Source organism: Vidua macroura, chromosome 6 (assembly GCF_024509145.1).
Source record: "Vidua macroura isolate BioBank_ID:100142 chromosome 6, ASM2450914v1, whole genome shotgun sequence".
NCBI lineage: Eukaryota > Metazoa > Chordata > Aves > Passeriformes > Viduidae > Vidua > Vidua macroura.
This window is the reverse complement of record NC_071576.1, coordinates 16,514,649-16,534,175: the sequence shown is the minus strand read 5'-3', so window position 1 is coordinate 16,534,175 and position 19,527 is coordinate 16,514,649. Positions and strand designations below refer to the sequence as shown.

Sequence of the window (19,527 nt, the reverse complement as noted above, 5' to 3'; positions counted from 1 at the left end):
TAGACTTGGTTGTGTACTTGACATAAGAGTAGATCCTGCCTTCAGCGGAATGGTCCGGGCACAATGGGCTGGTGACATTGCCTCCATCATACAGCAGAATCACATGGCTTTGTGGGTGGCTGCTAAAGGACAGAGTTCTGTCAGCCTTAAGGGTAGATTGGAATTACAGATAAGTGGAAATATACAGGCTACATCTGTACCAGAAAATGAAACTGATTAGGACTCATTCTGTAGATGCCTGGGAAGTGGCATGACGTCGCATGGTGCAGCAAAATTATTTCCCCTTCAAAACAGTGGCCTTTTTTTGCACTGCCTCCTGGATTTCTCAAGACAGCATACCATTACTGAGCTATGCTAGCCTCCAGCTCGGATGTACAAAGACATTGCCTGGAAGAATACTGGCTAGGGACGCAACCATTCCTGGAAGCACGCCGGCAGTCAGAAGTATGGATAGTCAGGTGCCAGCACTGATTGGGCTTTTGTCCTGTTTAAATCACTGCACAGACTGTCACAGAGTCAGATGAGGGAGAAAATTTGGCTCAAGCCTGCAGCCAAAGCAGCATGAGAAAGCCCAGGAAGAGTGATGGGCTTAGACCCAGAGGGAGTACAGACTGGTCTGTAAGAGATTTCTTGTTGGTTTGGAGAAGTAAAACCACTGTTGGTATGTAAACTGTGCTTCTAGAAGGGCAGTTTAACTGACTGAAAATGTTACTTGCATTTAAATACATTTGTGTGTATGCTGCAACACTGAAAAAAAAAAACCTACTGCTTGTATGATGTGCATACAATAAATTACCCCTCTGGTATAAAAGGAAAAATATTTGATGCTTAAATGATTAAAAGCTATGGGGCAGTGCAGAGCCACTCATGTGCCATAGTGTAAATGGTTTGTGTTTTTCAAGCAGCATTTTCATATTCATGTGCACAGCCCGACAGGTCAGTCAGCCAACAGTTCAGTGTTTGGGCTGAGCATGTGCTGCGAGTTTGGGAACATGGAGTAACACCGTTCTAAAGATAGATGTCCCTTCTCTACCCCACAACACAACTGTTAAAAAATATGTGTGTTTACTTGCCATTCCTAATTGTGAAAAGAGGGAGGAGAAAAATGCTGTGGGAAATTCCCACATGGAAAGATATTGTTGAACTTCATTTTAAAAAAAGTGTCACAACATTTTGGTTCTAAAAGAGGTGGTGTACCAAGCTGGTTTGAGGACTGAGGTGAAATTGAAATGCTCGGTGTACAGATTTCTGAGAGGAAATGAGAGAGAAAAAGAAGAACATGAGTGTTAGAGCTGCAAATTTCCAGGGTGCCAGGGCCTCACAGTTTTGAGGTATTTGATTTACTTTCTTTCTGAAGAGGAGCTGCTTATGGAAATTATAGTTTCTATGGAGCCAGAATTGAAGGTGTTTGGTGCTTTCTTATGGTCATTGAATTGTTACAGAGATAGGAGTTATTTTCAAAGGACAAATTTCTGAAAGCTAGGTAATACAAACTGTTCCCCTTAATCACTCCATGGAGAACATTTGCACAGTAGAAGAAAAAAGGATTTGGAAACCACAAAATGAATTTAGGGAAGGACTCACTGTGAAAGACAAACATGACATGAGACAGCTTTTGTGAGAAATTTTAGTATAGTATTGGTTCTAGTTTTTAGTTTGCATATCTTCTCTGTGATTTTTATCTTTTATATAATCTGAATCTTTAATTGAACATTCTGTGCTTGGTAACTGTCAGAAAAGTAGACTGGGTAGGTATATTTACTGTTAAAAGTATTTTTTATGAAACTGCTCTGGGCAACAGTTTTATCTCTCTAAAACCACTTAATGTTTTTACCATGAAAGGAGAAGTTATGCTAAGCATCCAAGTCTAATAATTCTCTTAACGGAAGTGGTACAGCTCTATCAGGAAGTGGATCATTTCTTGAAAGAGTGCATTTAAGCGTTACTGCTTCTAGGGTCCCGTTTCAGTTAGTATTAATTTCTTCAATGAAAAGTGATTTATTTTTTTCTTCAGTCACTGTACAGTTGCAACTACCGTTATTACAGGCAGCACTTTCAAAAGTTTAATTACTAAAAGTCTACATGGTTATAAAAAAGGAAAAAAAAATATCATCATGTCTCTCAGTTTCTGATGAGAAAGAGGAAAATGAATGAATGCGGTCCATAGGGGAAAGAAAGCAGCACTAGCCATTGAAATAGAAATAGGGGTTTATTTCACTTTTTGAACTGCTAAAGCTTCTTAAGGTAGGCAGAAATGGAATTTCTGTTTAATAAAAATGTTTGACTTTTGTGTCCTAATCCTCACTCACAATAGTTGAATTTTTTTTCAGATTTGTTGAAGGGAACACAGAGGAGTGTTCTACATAATGTTGTCATTAAACCTCAGTTACACTCACTGAGTAAACTCAAAGTCCTTTTCAGAAGACCTGCATGTGAATTCTCACTATTTTGAAAATTTACTATCAACTTTGGAGAAGGGGACTTTAGAAAGGAGAACTTAATCAAGGTGATCTGAAAGCTAGTGATGATGAAATCAAAACTTTTAACTCATAATGAAAACTGTGAATACATTCTAATAGTTGCAGAAGTTATGGTTCTGTTTTCCTACCCCAGAGAAGGAAGCATAAACATGAGAAAAAAAGTGTTTAAATGGCAGAACTTCACTGTGCACTGTAGTTCTTAAAGAGAGCCTGCAGAAAAAGAGTGAAAAGAAGTGCCACATAAAATTAAGGGAGAAGGACAATTTTTGAAAGGCATAAATGAAAAATAATAAATTCATTTCCATTTAATTCCATTGATGTATTTAAAGGTATTGCATCTGTTAAATTACCACAGAGCAAAATGAGATTTAATGAAGCGAACAGTTATTACAGAGGTTCCTTTCCCTTTATCTTGAGAAAAGCTGTCTGATTATTGATTTTGAGCCTATTCTTTGAAATTTAAAAAGAGGTCTCTAGGAATTAAAATAACAGAAAAGGAAATCTGGAAACAAATGGATAAATTATGATAATATGTTTCAAACTCAGGGTATCTCCTGGAGTTTGAAAGGAACTTGGAGCTCCTCAGAAAAAAAACCAAAAACTCCAGTTAGTTTCAAGTACTATATTAGGTGACTGGAAGGTACCTCTTAACATAGAGTATTATAATATTTTCTAATATAATACAATATGATTTAATATACACAGCATTACAACTAAAAACACCTTTAAAAGGACCAGGAAAATGTTTTGATGAAAGATTACCTTTAGTTTTAAAGAACAAAAAGAAACTAAAATGTATTAGGAAATCAGTAGATAAATGTTTCCATTAACATGGCCTAGATGTAAAATACTATTGTGAAAAATCAAGTAGCAAAAACTATGAGAGCAATTTACAAATTTGCAATACATCCAACAAGATGAGGATTTTTAACGTTACCTGCATAGTTGATGCTGGCACTATAAATTGTGTGACTAGAGCTAACAGGTAAATGGTATTGAAGAAATTCTATAATTCCATTACTGTTTTTCTTAATTTTTTCATCCACACTGATTTATTTAGATACAGGATGCAAACCACGGTATCTCTAGCTCAGCATTGCTGTCTCCAGCGCTGGCCAGGAGCAGCTGCATAGTGTCATGAGAGTCTGTGGTTTAACAATGCAGTTTCTGAATAAAGACCTCCATTTGTTTGCTTTGACTTTGCTATTTGCTAATTTCCTCTGATGACCCATAATGATTTAATTACAAAAGAGTGTGAAGAATTGTTACCTTTTATTTCTTCGATGATTTTGTTGCATCTGTCCCTATTTCATAGGCATACCCAAAATATGAAGCAGTAGCTTTGCCACCTAAAAATATCCAGTAAAATATTTAGTGTAGATAATCTGATGTAGAGGTTATGCACCAGGCACTTGGAGGTCTTTGAGCTTTCAGTAATCCATGCACAAACTCATTCATTTAATTTTTCTTAAGTACAGGACTTCTAGGGGAAACCTAGATTATTTAAATGCTAGAACACTCAGTTTTAATACATCCTTTTTCTTTTTTAATGTAAAGTGTTTGCTCTGACAGTCTTTGAAGGGGATGTCAAACTCCAGTTGGTCAGAAGGCATTTTAACACTCCTTTTGTAAATTCCTTGGGATTTGCATTTTCTCTGAAGTGTTAAAGACTTCTATGCAAATAAGTGCCCCATTAAGCAATTTTCCTTTGGCTGTCATTTATTAAGCCTGGCTAAGAGTGAGGTCTGGCATCCTCCTTCTTATGATATGTCACATTCAAGCTTACTTTTCTGTTGTGACTGCTTCTTAATGTATTGATGTCTGCATGACAGCAATGCAGATTATTGACATTGTAAATAACTCCATTAACTCCGAGGTATTTCAACCCCCTCATCTGTGAGCATTTTTGAGCTTTAATAAAGATTTATACTAGTAACACCTCTCTCTCCATTTTTAAAAGAACACATTCCTATTCAACCAGATTTTATTCCAGACCCAACACTGATTACACAAACTGTTGTAAATTATTTGCTTCCCATTCAACTCAGTTGCCTTTCTACAACTCTAGTGAGATGCATCTTCAAATTGGAAGTCAGATGAGGCAAATGCCACAGATTCTTAGAATTACTTGTAATATGCAGAGAAGTTAGTGTATGACTGATTAAACCATTTCTTCTCTGAGTAACTGTCTTGCTTTAACCCCAGCCAAGCCCACCACCTGCTCATTCACTGCTCCACGAGCAGGTTTGGGGAGAGAATTGGAAAGGCAAAAGCTGGAAAACTCATAGGTTGAGACAAAGACAGTTTAATAGAGAAAGCAGAAGCTACACACATGGGCAAAGCAAAATAAGGAATTAATTCACTGTCTCCCATGGGTAGGCAGGTGTTCAGCCATCTCCACTAGAGCAGAGCCCCATCACAAGTGATGGTGACTTGGGAAGATGAAATCTGTCATTCCAAATGTGTCCTGCCTTCCTCCTTCTTTCACCCACTTTATATACTGAACATGATGCCATGTGCTCTGGAGTATCCCTTTGGTCAGTTTGGGTTACTTGTCCCTGGCTGTGTCTCCCCACAGCCTCTCCTGCACTTCTAATTTCCTTGCCAGAGTGGCAGTAGGAAGAGTGAAAAAGGCCTTTGCTTTGTGCAAGACCTGCTCAGCAATAACAAAAACCTCTCTATCGTCATCACTGTGTTCAGTCAAATCCAAAACACAGCCCCATACCAGCCACTGTGAAGAAAATTAACTCTGTCCCAGCCAAAACCAGTTGTAAGGCTCCAAACAACTCGTTTGGTGAGACTTTTATCAGGGCTTACAGTTGTTCATGTACTTTGAGTTAGATTCATGGGAGAAATACTGACAAGATATCCTCAAGAGATCAACAAAGAAAACTTTACTGGCAACTCTAGAATATCAAAGAATTTTGACAAATAGTTTCAAGCAGCATTTGGTCAACATAAACCACTTGTCAAAGTATTAATTTCATCCATTCAACTTAGCAAACTCAAAGCCCATTCAATTTTAAGTTACTCCAAATTCCAACAAGAGGGAATCAGAAGAAAGAAGAGATAGTGAAAAGAACAAATATAGCTACCAACTCCTGGGTTCCAGCAGTGTTCAACTAATAGAAATTCCAAGAGGAGAAAGGTCAAGATGTGTTCATCTTATGTTCAGCCTTAAATACCCCTTGGCTTTCCTGGGCCCTTCCCCCAGGTGGGACTTCGGTCTTTTGGCCACTCAGGAGCTGGATTGAGAGCTCCAAGGTCAGGTTTGGAGTGTTGCCTCCAGTGTGTTGGGGATTGGTATTGGTGCTGGGATGCCTGACACGTGGGAAGAATGATGTCTGAACTCCAATGATTTCAGAAGGCTAATTAATTACTTTATTATACTATATTATACTATAACTTTATTACACTATATTACACTAACAAGAACTATCACTAACTAACTATATCACTAACTAAGTAACCAGAAAACCCGTGACTCTCTCCTGAGAGTCCCAACACAGCTGTTGGATCCAATTGGTCCATGAATCCAAACAACCATCACCAGAATCCAATCAAGCAATCACCTTGGGTAAACAATCTCCATACCACATTCCATATGGGCACAAACACAGGCACAGATAAGAATTGTTTTCTCTTCTTCTCTCTGTGCTTCTCAGGAAAAAAACCTGAGAGAGAGAGAATTATGTCTCTCTGTTCAGAGAATGTGAATGCCACAGCTTGATGGCTCCTACAGGGCTGGAGCCCACAGACCCAGTGGGGTGTATGGGGCAGGTCGCTGCCTCAGCAGGGAATGGCCTGACCTGCCTTTTCTGCACACACAATGAAATGTTTTGAGCCAGCAACCCTTCCAGTCTCTCACGCCAGCACAGAAACATGTATCTATAATGTGGTGTGGCCTTATAATATCTTCCCACCCAAGAATTTGGTTTTGGCAGTAAAGAGTTGTGAGACGCTTGCCACTATTTTCCTGCACCTTTAGATAACACGTTGATTAAACTGTTCCACTGTGTGATAGTATTTTTCTTTAGAAAACTGTGATTAGTGGAGGTACTGGTTTGGTTTATGCATAAGATAAAATAATTACTTTTGGATAACAAGTACCAAAACAACAGAATTATAAATCATTTGAGTTTGGACAGGAACCCACTGCAGTCCCTGAACACTATCCTTTGATGGATATTTAAGGAGGAGATGGAGAGGATTTCTGAGGAAATCATCAGAGCCTCACTGCTTTGACAAACAGCAAGTGTTAATCCCTTGTTTAATCTTGTGTCTCAAGGCAGACGGTACCCGTGTTTTCTGTAGCCTTTTATGTACCCTTTCGGACTTCGGATATGCCATGTAAAAGTAAGCATGCCTCCTCTAAGACAGCAGTTGCCAAATCTTTCCAGTTTTTCTCTTTGTCTGCAGAAGTAAATGCCTTCACACCACCCACACACCCCAGGAGAGCACCCTTCCCCCACTCCCTGCCTCTGCTAGGGTAGCAGCATCCATTTGCCTTCAGTTACAGAGTTAAGGGTGTTGTTGTCACAGCTGAAGGTGACGTTAAGTGTCTCTCACATCATCACTTGTCTCTTCCTGTTGTTGCTTTTACCCCTCTATGTTGAAGCTTCACAGTGCATCCTCTTAGATAGTTGAAGCTTTGGGCTACAATTTAATCTGGTTTAGCCTTATGGATTTGGCTGTTCTGTTTGGTTTTGTAAACTTTATTCCTGTTGGGTTTCTTAAATGTGACTAATATAGAAGTCATATACTCTTATTAAACCAGAGCATTTTCTAGAATAACCATAAAACCAAAACATGTAAAGAAAGTCTACCTATCCATTTTATTAATAATCATACCATCCCTTGTTTGTAGAATATTCATTGCTAATCCTGATCTGTTTACTTTGGAGAAACTTATCTCTTGTCTTTCCTTGTCTTATTATTTCCTTGTCTTACATCTACCTATTAACTCAACATATGCATGCAATAAATATTCCAGCCATCAAATTACCCCCAATATTCATAAGTTGTTTTAAAGAAGCCACAAATGTATTCTGATTTATTACAAAAATACCTAATGAATGTATTCTAAATGTTATTTTATAGGTGGTATCAAGGCTATTTTCAGCAAAAGTTTCTAATTGAAAACATATAGCTTTAGCAACAGGACAAGTGTACAGTGCAGATAAGAGATTACATCACCATGCAATAATACTGAAGAGCCCTTGCTATAGCTGGGCAAGATACAGACTTCATGCTCAGCAAGATGCAGACTCAGAATAAACAGCTGCCTCCCAAAATTTCTTATTAAAGTGCTATGATGAAAGCCCTTAGGAGACAACTGTAAACTGGGAAAATGACTTTTTCACTGGAGCTGATAAATACTATAAAGGTCAAAAATTGCTTGTCCATCAGAAGTATGTGTCTATTGGGTACAAAATCAGCCATCTATAAGTGTGGTATCCTCTCTATTCCTGTTTATTTTTAAGAAAGACATTTGAGATGCTTGACATCTGCAGAGCTCTTGAACCCAAGGTCAGTGAAGTTAGATGCATTTCTGTTAATATTCTTAGCTATTTTTAATAGACATAGTTTATATCCTAAACAATGCCGACTTAATGCACTTAATTTCACTTTTTTTTTTTGTACACTTAGTAACCGTGGAAAGGCCACATACTGATCATTCTATTCTTTGAATTATAGGTTACACATTTTGGACTTTTATTCTATTAAATTATTCAGTCTTGAAATAAATGTTTAATTGGGAACAGTTCGCTTTATGTGATCAACCATGGAATGAATATATATATTCATATATAGTGCATCTATATTTTTATATACATATATATACACTTTTTTTTCCTAGATCTTGAAAACAAGTAGAGATCACAATATTTTCCTCCTTCAAAAGGAGTGGAAAATATTGTGTAATATTATCCAAACTGAAGCTGGATCTATTCAGAATGCTTGCCTTTTAAACTTTCCACTAGATGGGGGAGGGGTGGGGAGAGAATCATGTTTGTTGTTTGATGTAAAGGACACCAATTTATTTTTATATATGGTTTCATATTCTTTTATATGCCTTCTGGTAAACTGTATCTTTGATGTCTAGCAAGAAAGTCTCACTTCTTTCCAGTCTTATAATTTAATGCTTCAGTGAGCTTGCATTACTTCTGACAATTTTCACATGGACACAATGATTGTATGTCTCATATATCTACAGTTTGAAGTACTTAATAGATTCAAAATCAGCCTTGTATAGCAAGCTTTCTATGTCAAACTCAGTTAATTTATAAAGACAAGTATTATGAGAATAGACAAGAAATTTCCATTAGGGAAATCTGTCAGTAGAGAATGGAGTTTGAAAGTCATTAGGTACCATCATGTCTTCAAATGTTTTAGTAGTAGTAACTATTTTTTTAACAGCAGTCTCCTACTGCTCCATCAGTCTGACTGGAAATCACAGCAGTTTCTAGTAACTGATGCCTGTTCATCTTCCTTTTAATTGATTAAAATCCTCTCTTTTCAAACTGTAATGAGAAACACCTTGGTCCTGTATTCAAATCATAATGTTTTTCTATCCTTGCATATTATTAAAAATACTTCCTGGTAGTTAGGATACAGCAATATATGATAAAATACACCTTGCTCTATATGATTTTAGTTTGGTTATATTTCCAAGTAACTGAACAATTATCCATTCTGTAGGTTTATTTTTTTCTCTCCAGAAACGCTGTTCCTATATATACTCCATCTTCAAAATTCCAGGTGGTCCCAAAAATGTCTCTTTATATTAACTATATTAAAAGAGAAGCTACCTAAATAGGTCTAGGTTTGAACCAAACTCATTGCTCCCTTGCCCCCATAATCAAAATCACACACATTTGACTAATATTTTAGAGACAAACTCCACAGCTTTTCAGAATTATTTTTCAAATGTGAATGCTTTATTTTAATTGTACATTTAGACTTGGAGCACATTAAGGCAAACTGCTGTGTGCTTTTGTCTTGTCTTTGTCACTGCATATACTGTGTAGTCTGACCCTTCTTTGGGAGGAGATACTGCTGAAAATTGCTGGAAGACTCATGTAAGATGCTTGTCTCAAGAGGAAATATATTTATGGAGTTAGGATCAAAGGAATACCTGTGTTTGGAAATTGCATTCTAATACAAAGACAGTTTTGTTGCTTTTAAATATATTGGCTTTGAAAGTGGAATCCTAATGAAATAGTCCATGCAAAATTCTTAGCAGTTGCATCTAGTTTTCCAAGTAAAGTAATTTAGGAGGTAGCTGGTGAAATCCATATGAAACGCTGCAAGCTGCAGTTATATGGGATAAAGTCCACTTGGATATCAGATTTTACATTAACTTCTACAAACAAAAAAATGTCCCTTAGCTCCAAAGTTTCTGAACCAGAGGTCATGAAATGCTGGAAGGATAAACCAGCTAGGTTTTGTGAATGTTTTCTCTGCTTTTGAGCTCTTCTTTAAGGTGTGCATTATTGATCACTATCAAAGTCAGGATACTGGGCTAGATGTAGCTTTAATTCTATCTTCTGAAGAATATTGTTTTAATAATATTTTGAATTATTTGGACTTTATGTATATATTAACTGTACCATGAAACTGTTCGTCTTTATGATGATTCAGTCTCTATAATGTCAATTGCAAATCCATTTCAGAGGAGGAGGAGAATTCAGCCAGATCAAAAACTAATGCTCAAACAAGCCAACAGTATTTTCTCTATATGTGAAAAAAAGTCCAAGAACAAAAATGGACTCTTTAAAAAGAGCCTCCTAAATAGGAATATCAGAGAATGCTTTGGGTTGGAAGGGACCTGGAAAATCATCTAGTTCCAACCCCTCTTCCATGGGCAGGAACACCTTCCACTAGACCAAGTTTCACAAAGCCTCTTTCAAACTGGCCTTGAGCACTTCCAGAGATGGGCAGCCTGAGTCAGTGCTTCACCACCCTCTCAGGAAAGAATTTCTTCTCAATATCTAAGCTAACCCTACCCTCTTTCACCTTAAAGATATAACCCTTTGTCCTATCAAATCCCAAATGTGGGATATGGAATTTTAAGGTATGTTATTACAATTTCCTATGTGGCATGTATACAGAAACCAGGAAAAAGGATCAATGGTTGCTAAGCAGACAAAAACAGAGCTAAACCTTATTTCTGAACTGTATGGTTCATCAGTACTAGTTATAACTTATATCAAGGTTGTTAGCTTGTTTCATATACGTGTTTATAAAAAGCAAGTGTATTGCTTATATATTTTTCTGTCTTTATGTTTACTTTTCTGTCATGTCTTTCTTCACGTAGCTCTGCATAAAGGATATGGCTTGTATGCAAATGTGTGTGCAGCTGAAGTACAATACAGCAAATGTTTAAGCACTTCATCTGTCCATGAGCTCCATGGGACTAATTATCTGCTTTCTCGTTTACTTGTATTCATAGAAGTACTAGAAGTTTGAGTCCTTAAACTATAAGCTCTGTGGTAAGGTTTTAGGCATATTTACCTCTACCATATCTGGGAACAAAACTCTAAAAAAAAAAATAGTAAAAGCTTAAACTTTTGTGTTGCTTCTATACAAAATATAGGCTCAATTTTTGAATTAGAACACACCAAGATACCAATTACTATAGCTTATTTATATCTTTAAAATATAAAATTAGGTGATAGAAGTATAAAACATTTTCAGGTCTTACCTTCATGTTCTTTGGTAATGAAAATCAAAATTATGACATCAGCATCCCTTTCAAGCCAGCTAACCGATGCTGCAGCATTATGAGTCATCTCTTTTAACACCAAACGGCTTTTTTAAAAAAAGTTTTAATGGTGAGAAAAGGTTTGAGGGTGATATGTGTACAGATCTTACTCTATTCATGGAACATAGAGAAAAGCAGTAAAAGTTCAAGATTGACTCTATGAGCTAGAAAGGTAGCTGCATTTTTTAAACATCTTGAGCTCTTTGCTGATACTGCTCATGAACACAGTGGTTTGAGATGTTCAGTCTGCCTGCACTGGACACAGTGGTGTATTGTACATAATTGTGTAAGGCACTGAATAGCTACAGAGTGAGAGCATTTAGTCAACTGATACCTGATCTAATCTGTCACCAGGAGCTGTGAAGTTCTTCACTTGGCCCGTGCTGAGACCAGCAGCAGAGCAGAGCTCCTGAGCAGCTCCCTTTTTGCATTTGTCACTGTACTGTCACACTTGCACTTGCTGCACAGCCATGGTGCTGCTGCCACCAGTGATGATGCCCCAAGGGAGCCATGACAGAGTGACTGCATCAGAAACACCCACATGCTGTGGGATCAGGCTGCCCAGGGCAGTTCAATAAGGGCCTGTATCCTTTCAGGTCCTTAAAAGTAAGGTACTTGGGAATTTTCTTTCCAGCAATGCTTCATTTCAAGCCCACCTTTCTCCCATGCAGTAGGCACTGTGGCAGCCTCTAGCTATGGCGTAACATTCTCTGCTTTGCCAAGGGTTGCTGTGGTGGATGAGGACAGTTGCCCAGTGTAATTACATCATATACTGGTCTTGAATGACTGTTTTGAATTCAGAATGGTGAGGGCACCTGTTGACACTCTGCAGCACCAACACACTGCTTGCAGAAGGTCTCTTCTCATGGTCATCATGGTTGCCACTTGCCTATAAAATTAGTAAATTCCTGATTCCTGTGGATGACTGGACAATCAGATCAGTGTAGCTTAGTTGAACTGCCACATCATCCAGATCTTCCATCAGTCACAATACTGTGCAGCTGAGGTCCTCAAAGGTTCACATGCTGTAGAGTTTCAGTTTCTCTGTATACGCAGAGGAAGAAGAGTTAGGAATGAGGTTGAGATCTTCATTCAGGCCCACCACAAGGAGCTTTTACTGTTCAGGATTATAACTCATTCATTCTACACGTTCTTGTTCACAAGTTCAGGGATGATGATGATTATTGTTGATTATTTATGGGGTCTGTGATGCAGTCTGCGCCTTTGTTTTGTTTTTCCCCGGTCCCGGGCAGCTCTGGAGAGCCCAGCAAAGGGCTGGCAGTTCTGGCCTGTCAAAGGAACAGTTCAGAAAACTTATGATAAATAATGCTTTGCAAAGCCTCTCGTGCAGTGACAGCACTCGCACATCTCCCCACTGCTTCTGGAGGACCTGCTTCAGCATCTGGTGAGTCCTCTCTATTATGGCCTGGCCGGTGGGGGAGTGAGGAATCCCGGTTTTATGTTGGACACCCCATTCCTGTAGGAAGTTGCTGAACACTTTGGAAGTATATGCTGGACCATTGTCAGTTTTGATTGTGGCTGGGACCCCCAAGGTGGCAAAAGCGTGTATAAGTTGCTTCCTTACAGCTGTGGCCCTTTCCCCTATGTGGGCTGAGGCAAAAATTGCTCCCGAGGTGTCCATGGTTACATGGATGTTCCTGAGCTTCCCGAACTCAGGGACCTTGGTGACATCCATTTGCCATACCTCACAACTGCGGAGACCTCTGGGATTCACACCTGCTCCCAGTGTTGGTAAAGCTGCCTCCTGACAGCTGGGGCATGAGGCCACAATTTCCCTGGCTTGGTCACGCCGCAGATTGAACTGGCGTACCAGACTCGGGGAATTCTGATGGAACTGCTGATGGCTCAGCCTGGCCTGCTTGACTATGCTCGGCTGGCCTCCCAGCTGTACTGGGGCTGCCAGGGCGTCTGCTCTGCAGTTCCCGTCAGCAATAAAGCCTGGGAGATCCGTGTGTGATCTCACATGCACCACATAAAAGGGATGCTCATGGTTAGAAACCAGGTGTACTAATTTTGCGAGCAACCCGATTCGGGACCTCCTTTATGACTGCATGCTCAGCTCTAGACACTGCTCCTGTTACATATGCTGAATTTGTTACCAGATTAAAAGGTTGGTTAAATTTCTCAAAAGCCCTCACTACAGCATCCAACTCAGCCACCTGTGGGGAACCTTCTACTATCTTAACATCAGATTCCCACAACTGAGTCTCTGGGTCCTTCCAAGTCACTACTGACTTATGGGACTTCCCTGACCCGTCTGTGAACACTGTCAGGGCTCTGAGTGGTCTTTTACTTTGCATTTATTTGGGTAACAATTTGAATTCAGTGTTGAACAAATGATGGCCAGGATGTCTGATCTGAATTTGGCCTGAGAAGCTGTCCAGAGCAAACTGCAAATTTTCATTTTGCCTCAAAAGGTGTTCAAAAGTCTCTTTGGTCATCTTCCCCTGGATGTTTTGATGGGGAGGTGGATACATGTGAAGTCACAGCCTGATAGTACCTGTGGACAAACCCTGGCCCACATTATGAGCTGCACCATCAGCTCTTGTGGCCTGGTGATACTTTTGGACTGTCTGTGGCCAAGGAGCACCCACTCTTTTATTAAGAGGGGGTCCCGTTGGCCCTTGTCCTACTGGAATATCATTCCATACAAATGGGGTAACTCACCTAGGATGATGAAGCAGAACGGCAGCCCTGGTTGACAACGTTGGGCACCACTTGTGGCTTTGCTTTGTTTTTCCCCAGTCCTGGGCAGCTCTGGAGAGCCCGGCAAAGGCGTGGCTTCTCAGTGGGACTGGGGCACCGCAAGTCCCGGGCGCTACTGTGTTCCGTGCACCTGGGGGGCTGGCTGCTTCTGCTGCCGTGCACGAGGGGCGAGACAAAGAGGCGAAGGAATGTCCACTTGGTCCACGTGGTTGGCTGGAGAGCTTTTATTGTTGCGTAGAGCTGCGATGGAGAAGCGCGACTCGCTCCCAGCGCCGCGTGGACAAAATGGCGCTGGGACTGGGGAGGAGCGGGATTTTATAGGGGGGGTGGGATGAGGCGGGCAGGAGCCCTCCCGCCCAATGGCGAGAGGCACCGTGACGGTGACGTGGACCATGGCAACCAACAGGGACGCGATAGGGGCGGACACAGGGCTCTGGGATGAACGGGGACGCGGGGATGGGGTAACTGACAGGGAAGTTTCAGGAAGGAACAGGGGGTGGTTACTGGAGTGACATGGAGAAGCTCCAATGGCAGGCAGCCTGGAGCGAACAATCGCGGGGGGAACAGGGGGGTACAAAGGGGTACACAGAACCAGCTAACTTAACATTATAAAACCCCTAATCTGAACGCAACCTGGGATGCAACAGCAGTCTATCAAATAAGTATGTAATGTCTGTGGTTTTCAGAGCTTGGGCATCTTCACTAGAGACAAAGCAGCACTCTCTTCTCCAAAAGGACTGTGGTATTGTCAGAATATATGTCTAATTACTGATAGCACTGCTCATTGTTATTCCTTCTCATCGTCCTGCTGTACTAAGTGTTGGTCAAACACGCCCTGAGCTCTTGCAGGTAGAGAACAAATGTGTCTGCAGGTGCATGGCTGCACCAAACTGCTGAGGGCAGTTTCCAGATTATCATGACACCTATAGTCACCACATAATACCACAGATGTCAGGTATGTATTAATGAAAGCATAATAATGCAGCCATAATTTGTCCATAACTTGGAATCCTTCAAGTTAGAATGGATGCTGCAGAACAGAGTTGTCCAGGTATCCTTGATGCAAATTAACATTTATTATGGGGGCAGTGTGGATGCTCCAAGACAAATAGCAGTCCAAATGCAGACTGTTTGCTATCACATAGTACAGTTGCTAACAGCAATTTACCTATACTTACTCCTGAAATTTGCAGTGAGGTATTCTTGGAGATTCTGCCACAGATTCATCTGATCATCCATATAGTACTGCTTAAGCCTGGAGGTTTGTCAGGGAAATGATGCTCTGTCTTTTTGAGCTGTTCCCAGTACTTCTTGGTCTAGGAGTTGAAGGAAGCAGTTGAACAATGAAAGTTAATATCTCTTCATCACAGGTATGTGTGGAGATGGAGATATTTGTTCTTAGTAGTTTGGAGAGGTACAATTCACTGGAAGTTCCCCACACACAGCCTACTGAGACACTCACATCTCAAGGACACTAACTTTGTGTAAACACATGGGCTGGAATAATTTCTTTAGTGACCATCGCTGAGAATTGTTTGGTGAGCAGTGGTGGGTGCAGCCGTGGTGGGTGCAGCACCTGCTGGCAGACGTGAAAAAAAAGGAATGGCATAATCCTGGAGGTAGCCTGAAAGACCTGACAGCAAGAGCATGGCACGGTTTTTGGGAGCGTGGTTCTATTTTCATGATGTGTAGGTAGCAGAACGTCACTTACTTGCTTACTTTCAGATGGAATTCCTTGGTAGGAATGAGCACCCCATCAGCCCTGTGACTGTACATGATGTGACTGGGTGTAACCCAGGTGGTGGCATATGTTCTTATCAAAACAAGCACCTGTGGCTGCTGTCTTGCCAACAAAGCAGTACAAGTCATTGTACTTTGTCCTTTGGACCTCAATTTTTTTTCCTTCTGAATAAGACTAGAAAGAAAAATTTCCCTCACTTTAGGAGTTTTTGTCCAGCCAATGCCCATCACCTTAGCTGCTGTGTGCAGTGTTAGCTGGCCAGTGCTGCCACAGGGGCATGGGAGAGGCTGGCAGTGGTGGTCTGCAGCAAGGTCCCCATGTGGAGCAATTCTTAAAATCTGTAGCTCAGCATAAACTGGGAAACAATATTTAAATACCATCCTCATGCCCTCATGTTTTTTTTTCAATTTCTTGAAGTTGAATAAGCGACTCTTGTCATCTTATATGAAAACAGCCTTTGGTGGATCATTTGCAGTCTCTTCTTGCTACTGGTGAGTATTCCTGTCAGCAAAGTCCAAGGTGAGCTCCAGCAAGGCATGAATGTAGCAGTTTTAAATCTTGATGAATTTCTTAGTCTACTCTTAGGTGTATACTATGTCTTGGCAAAGGTGCACGTAAATGAGGCGGCTGTTCTAAAACTTGTTGGTCATATGTATTTGTAAGATGATGAGGCAGGAATGTGGATATTAGGCTATGACCCAAGGGGTTGGAAGGGTGTGTGAAGTCATGAGGGCTCATCCTTTGCAGGATAAAAAAGCCTGAACAACTGGGATCTTGCATAGGTTGTACCCATGCAAGGGCAGGGCCCGATGTGAACTATTCTCTAGTCTCTGCCCATATTTCTCCGCCTAAGAAACAACTTGTTTTGTCTGAGCAGAAGCTGAGTGTAAAGTAATACCAGTGCAGTGGTTGCAGCAGCATTCAGTGCTATCTGAAATGGCTGCTTTGAAACTGGTAATTGCTTTCTGTTATTTGTTCTTAATATACTGTGAGAAACTAGATGTTGTGTATCTTTTTTGCAAATAAACAAGATTACATAAAAGACATATTGATTCTATCAATTTCTTGTCCTGACGTAATCTGCAGGATCTCAAGTATATGCTGCTTTAAGCAACAGATAGAACACTAATGGAAACTAATTTAAATTTCTATTTGCAGACCTCATTTAGAGGTTCATAAACTTCAAATACAAATACCCTATATTTCAACTGTAAAGTTAAATAATAATTTGCTGGATGAGTTACTGTCTGAAAATACACAACACACTCCCCTTTTGGAATGATACACAGAGATCTGTGCTTTGAAATGATTCATAGCAGATGGGAAGAAAAAAGGATCATTAATTGATTCTTCAAATAAAAGATCACAAACTGAGAGATCCTGTTGGAAAATCAAATGGACTAAATTTTCAGAGAAGCCTGTGCTTTTCACCGAAGTCTGCTGGCAGAATTTCAAATCAGCTTGATGATTAAACAGCAGGTCATTAAAAGTGTGTTTACGTTAACAAGCCTCTGTAACCATATTCATACTAGGGCAAGGCAAAGTACACAACGTGTTTGTTAGATTATAATTAGTTTAGATTACTTTCCATTATGTATTGGTAAAGGCAGCCCAGGGGCTGACTCATGTTTCAGGTTACTCTGCTGTTTCTGTTTGTGCAGCAGTAGCTCTGGGTAAGGTATCTGCGTGACAATATCAAAAAGCCCTGCCCAACAGTTTTAAGTAGTGACCCTTGCACTTTTTTGGCCCATGATCCTGTACATGCCACCACCCATTCTTATTATCAAACTTTAAACTGAAAATAGGACAAAAGTGATACGAGCAATGCAAGGTTATATTTCGTAAGAGTCTTTGGGCTCCTTGCAAGCAATCTCTCTAGATTATGCTGCATTAAACCATATTCTTTTTAGTCTATCAGTGCCACTGGAGATACAGACCTGTAATTCGTAACACCAGAAATTGGTGTTAACTACTTTGCAGTGTTCAAACCTGTTTATTACCCTTACCACCTATACTTTTTACAGGCTGTGTATTCTCATGTGTTCCATTTCTGAAACCCCAGAAATGCTATTTTTTTACTCCTGTTTCATTAATTCACTTGATAAATGTGAAGGCAAAGTAGTAACACTGACACTTCCGAAGAATGTTTTAATCCTTAGTGTTGTTACATAATTTCTTGATTTGTTTTTATCTGGTGTGGTTTAGCACAGCAGTATGGACCCACCCACTGCATCTCAACGTGTAATCTCTCTGACACTTAAATAACATTTTTCCATTTTCTTGGATAAGGAATAATTTACAGTGTGGGCCTATTAAAAAAATCTATGTTCGTATTTAAATATCTGCAAAATTTACAGATTCACTTTTTAATTTTGAAAGCTCTAAGTTAATAGAAAATGTATCATGTACTGGTCTTGCTTCTTTTTCCATAAAAAGCTTTTGTTCTGCAGATTGCAAAAACACTTCATAAACTGTAGCTTGTAAGATATATAACTTTGTAAGGTGGTTGGTGGTTCCACTGTCAGAAATTAAGAATGAAATAGAAAAACTATGCTTAAGCTAAGCCTGTGTGTAATATTAAAAGGGATATATAGATATAGATATATATTCACATATGAGTATAGGTGTGGTCAGAGGAGTCTAAATCTTAAAAGTCTGGGAAAACATTTGTGAATTAATCGTGTATTATGAGTTCTGATGTTAGACTATTTTGTCTCACACTAGGAACAGAAAAAGCTAATTTAAGATTAAAAATTGAGATGTTAAGGTTCAACTGAGAGATACATCAACTGTATGAATTAAAAAGAGCCAGTGAGAGGAGATAAGGCATCTAAACTCCCATATTGCCAGAGGATGCAGTCAGACAAACCAAGGAAGCAAGTGCTACAAAGGTCAGCTCAGCTTGGAGATATGGAGATAGGGGTCTGAGCTCAGGGAGGAAAAGATGCAGAAATAAAGGCACACTGTAGACATAGAGGAAGAAAATACGGAATAGCCTGGAAGATGCAAAGAAAACTCTGTCCATCATGCAGGTAATCTGAAACGCAGGGCAATCTCTTTTTTAAATATTGTCTGGAACTACATTTTTCTTGCTTCATGTCTTCCTCTAAACATGCTCTATTCCTTGCATGAGTTGTAGAGTTTGGGGGAAGTACAGCATATTCTTTACAATCAGTTACAAATATGAGGCTTAGAACCAGTTCTGTTCCAGTCATCTCAGCAAAGACCAGCACAGCATTGCACTCAATTACCTGTATTCAACTAGTGCTCAATTACCTGTATTCAACAGCATATAGAAGTGGTTAATGACTTAGAGCTTCACATGGCAACCAGGGATCACAATTTCTAATAAAAAAAAAATTCACCCTCCAAATCTGACAAAAGAAGTAAAAAGAGGCAGATATTGATTGTAATTAGAAAACTTATTTCTGTACCTACTCCAGATTGTGTGACAAGTGACTTAAACATCTCTATTTGTGCTTTCCCAGTGGAAGAATAGCCACAGGAATATTCAGTTCTGCATAATTAATATTTGAAACCATAATACATGTGAAATGTAATACAGTGGCACTTTCTGAGTATAGTTCTCTCTTTACCACAAGGTTACCTTGCTATTTGCCTTAAAGTATTTTGATCAGAGAAGTAATATTATAGATTATACCCTGGTAGGTTAATCCACTTGTGCTTCTGCAATTTTAGAGTTACAATGACTTTTGGAAAACAGAATACTGTAGAAAATTAATATTTATCGGGGAGGAAATAAGTGTTTCTTACATTGTAGAGCAACAAAATTTTGTAGTTTATTCCAAATA

The 19,527-nt window shown here is 39.6% G+C and overlaps 1 protein-coding gene across 5 annotated transcripts in view; it reads left to right on the top strand.

Moving 5' to 3' along the window:
- DGLUCY (D-glutamate cyclase) overlaps positions 1-19,527 on the top strand; it is a 47,020-nt gene that overhangs the window by 2,642 nt on the left and 24,851 nt on the right. For 3 of the 5 annotated variants that reach the window (XM_053979694.1, XM_053979693.1, XM_053979690.1), the window contains exons 2-3: positions 16,133-16,206; positions 18,440-18,747. In XM_053979694.1, coding sequence (XP_053835669.1) covers positions 18,742-18,747 — 6 coding nt within the window. In that variant the 5' untranslated portion in view covers positions 16,133-16,206; positions 18,440-18,741. Of the gene's footprint in view, positions 1-16,132; positions 16,207-16,651; positions 16,670-18,439; positions 18,748-19,527 lie in introns of those variants that run through there. The other 2 variants (XM_053979691.1, XM_053979692.1) reach the window with 2 other exon arrangements.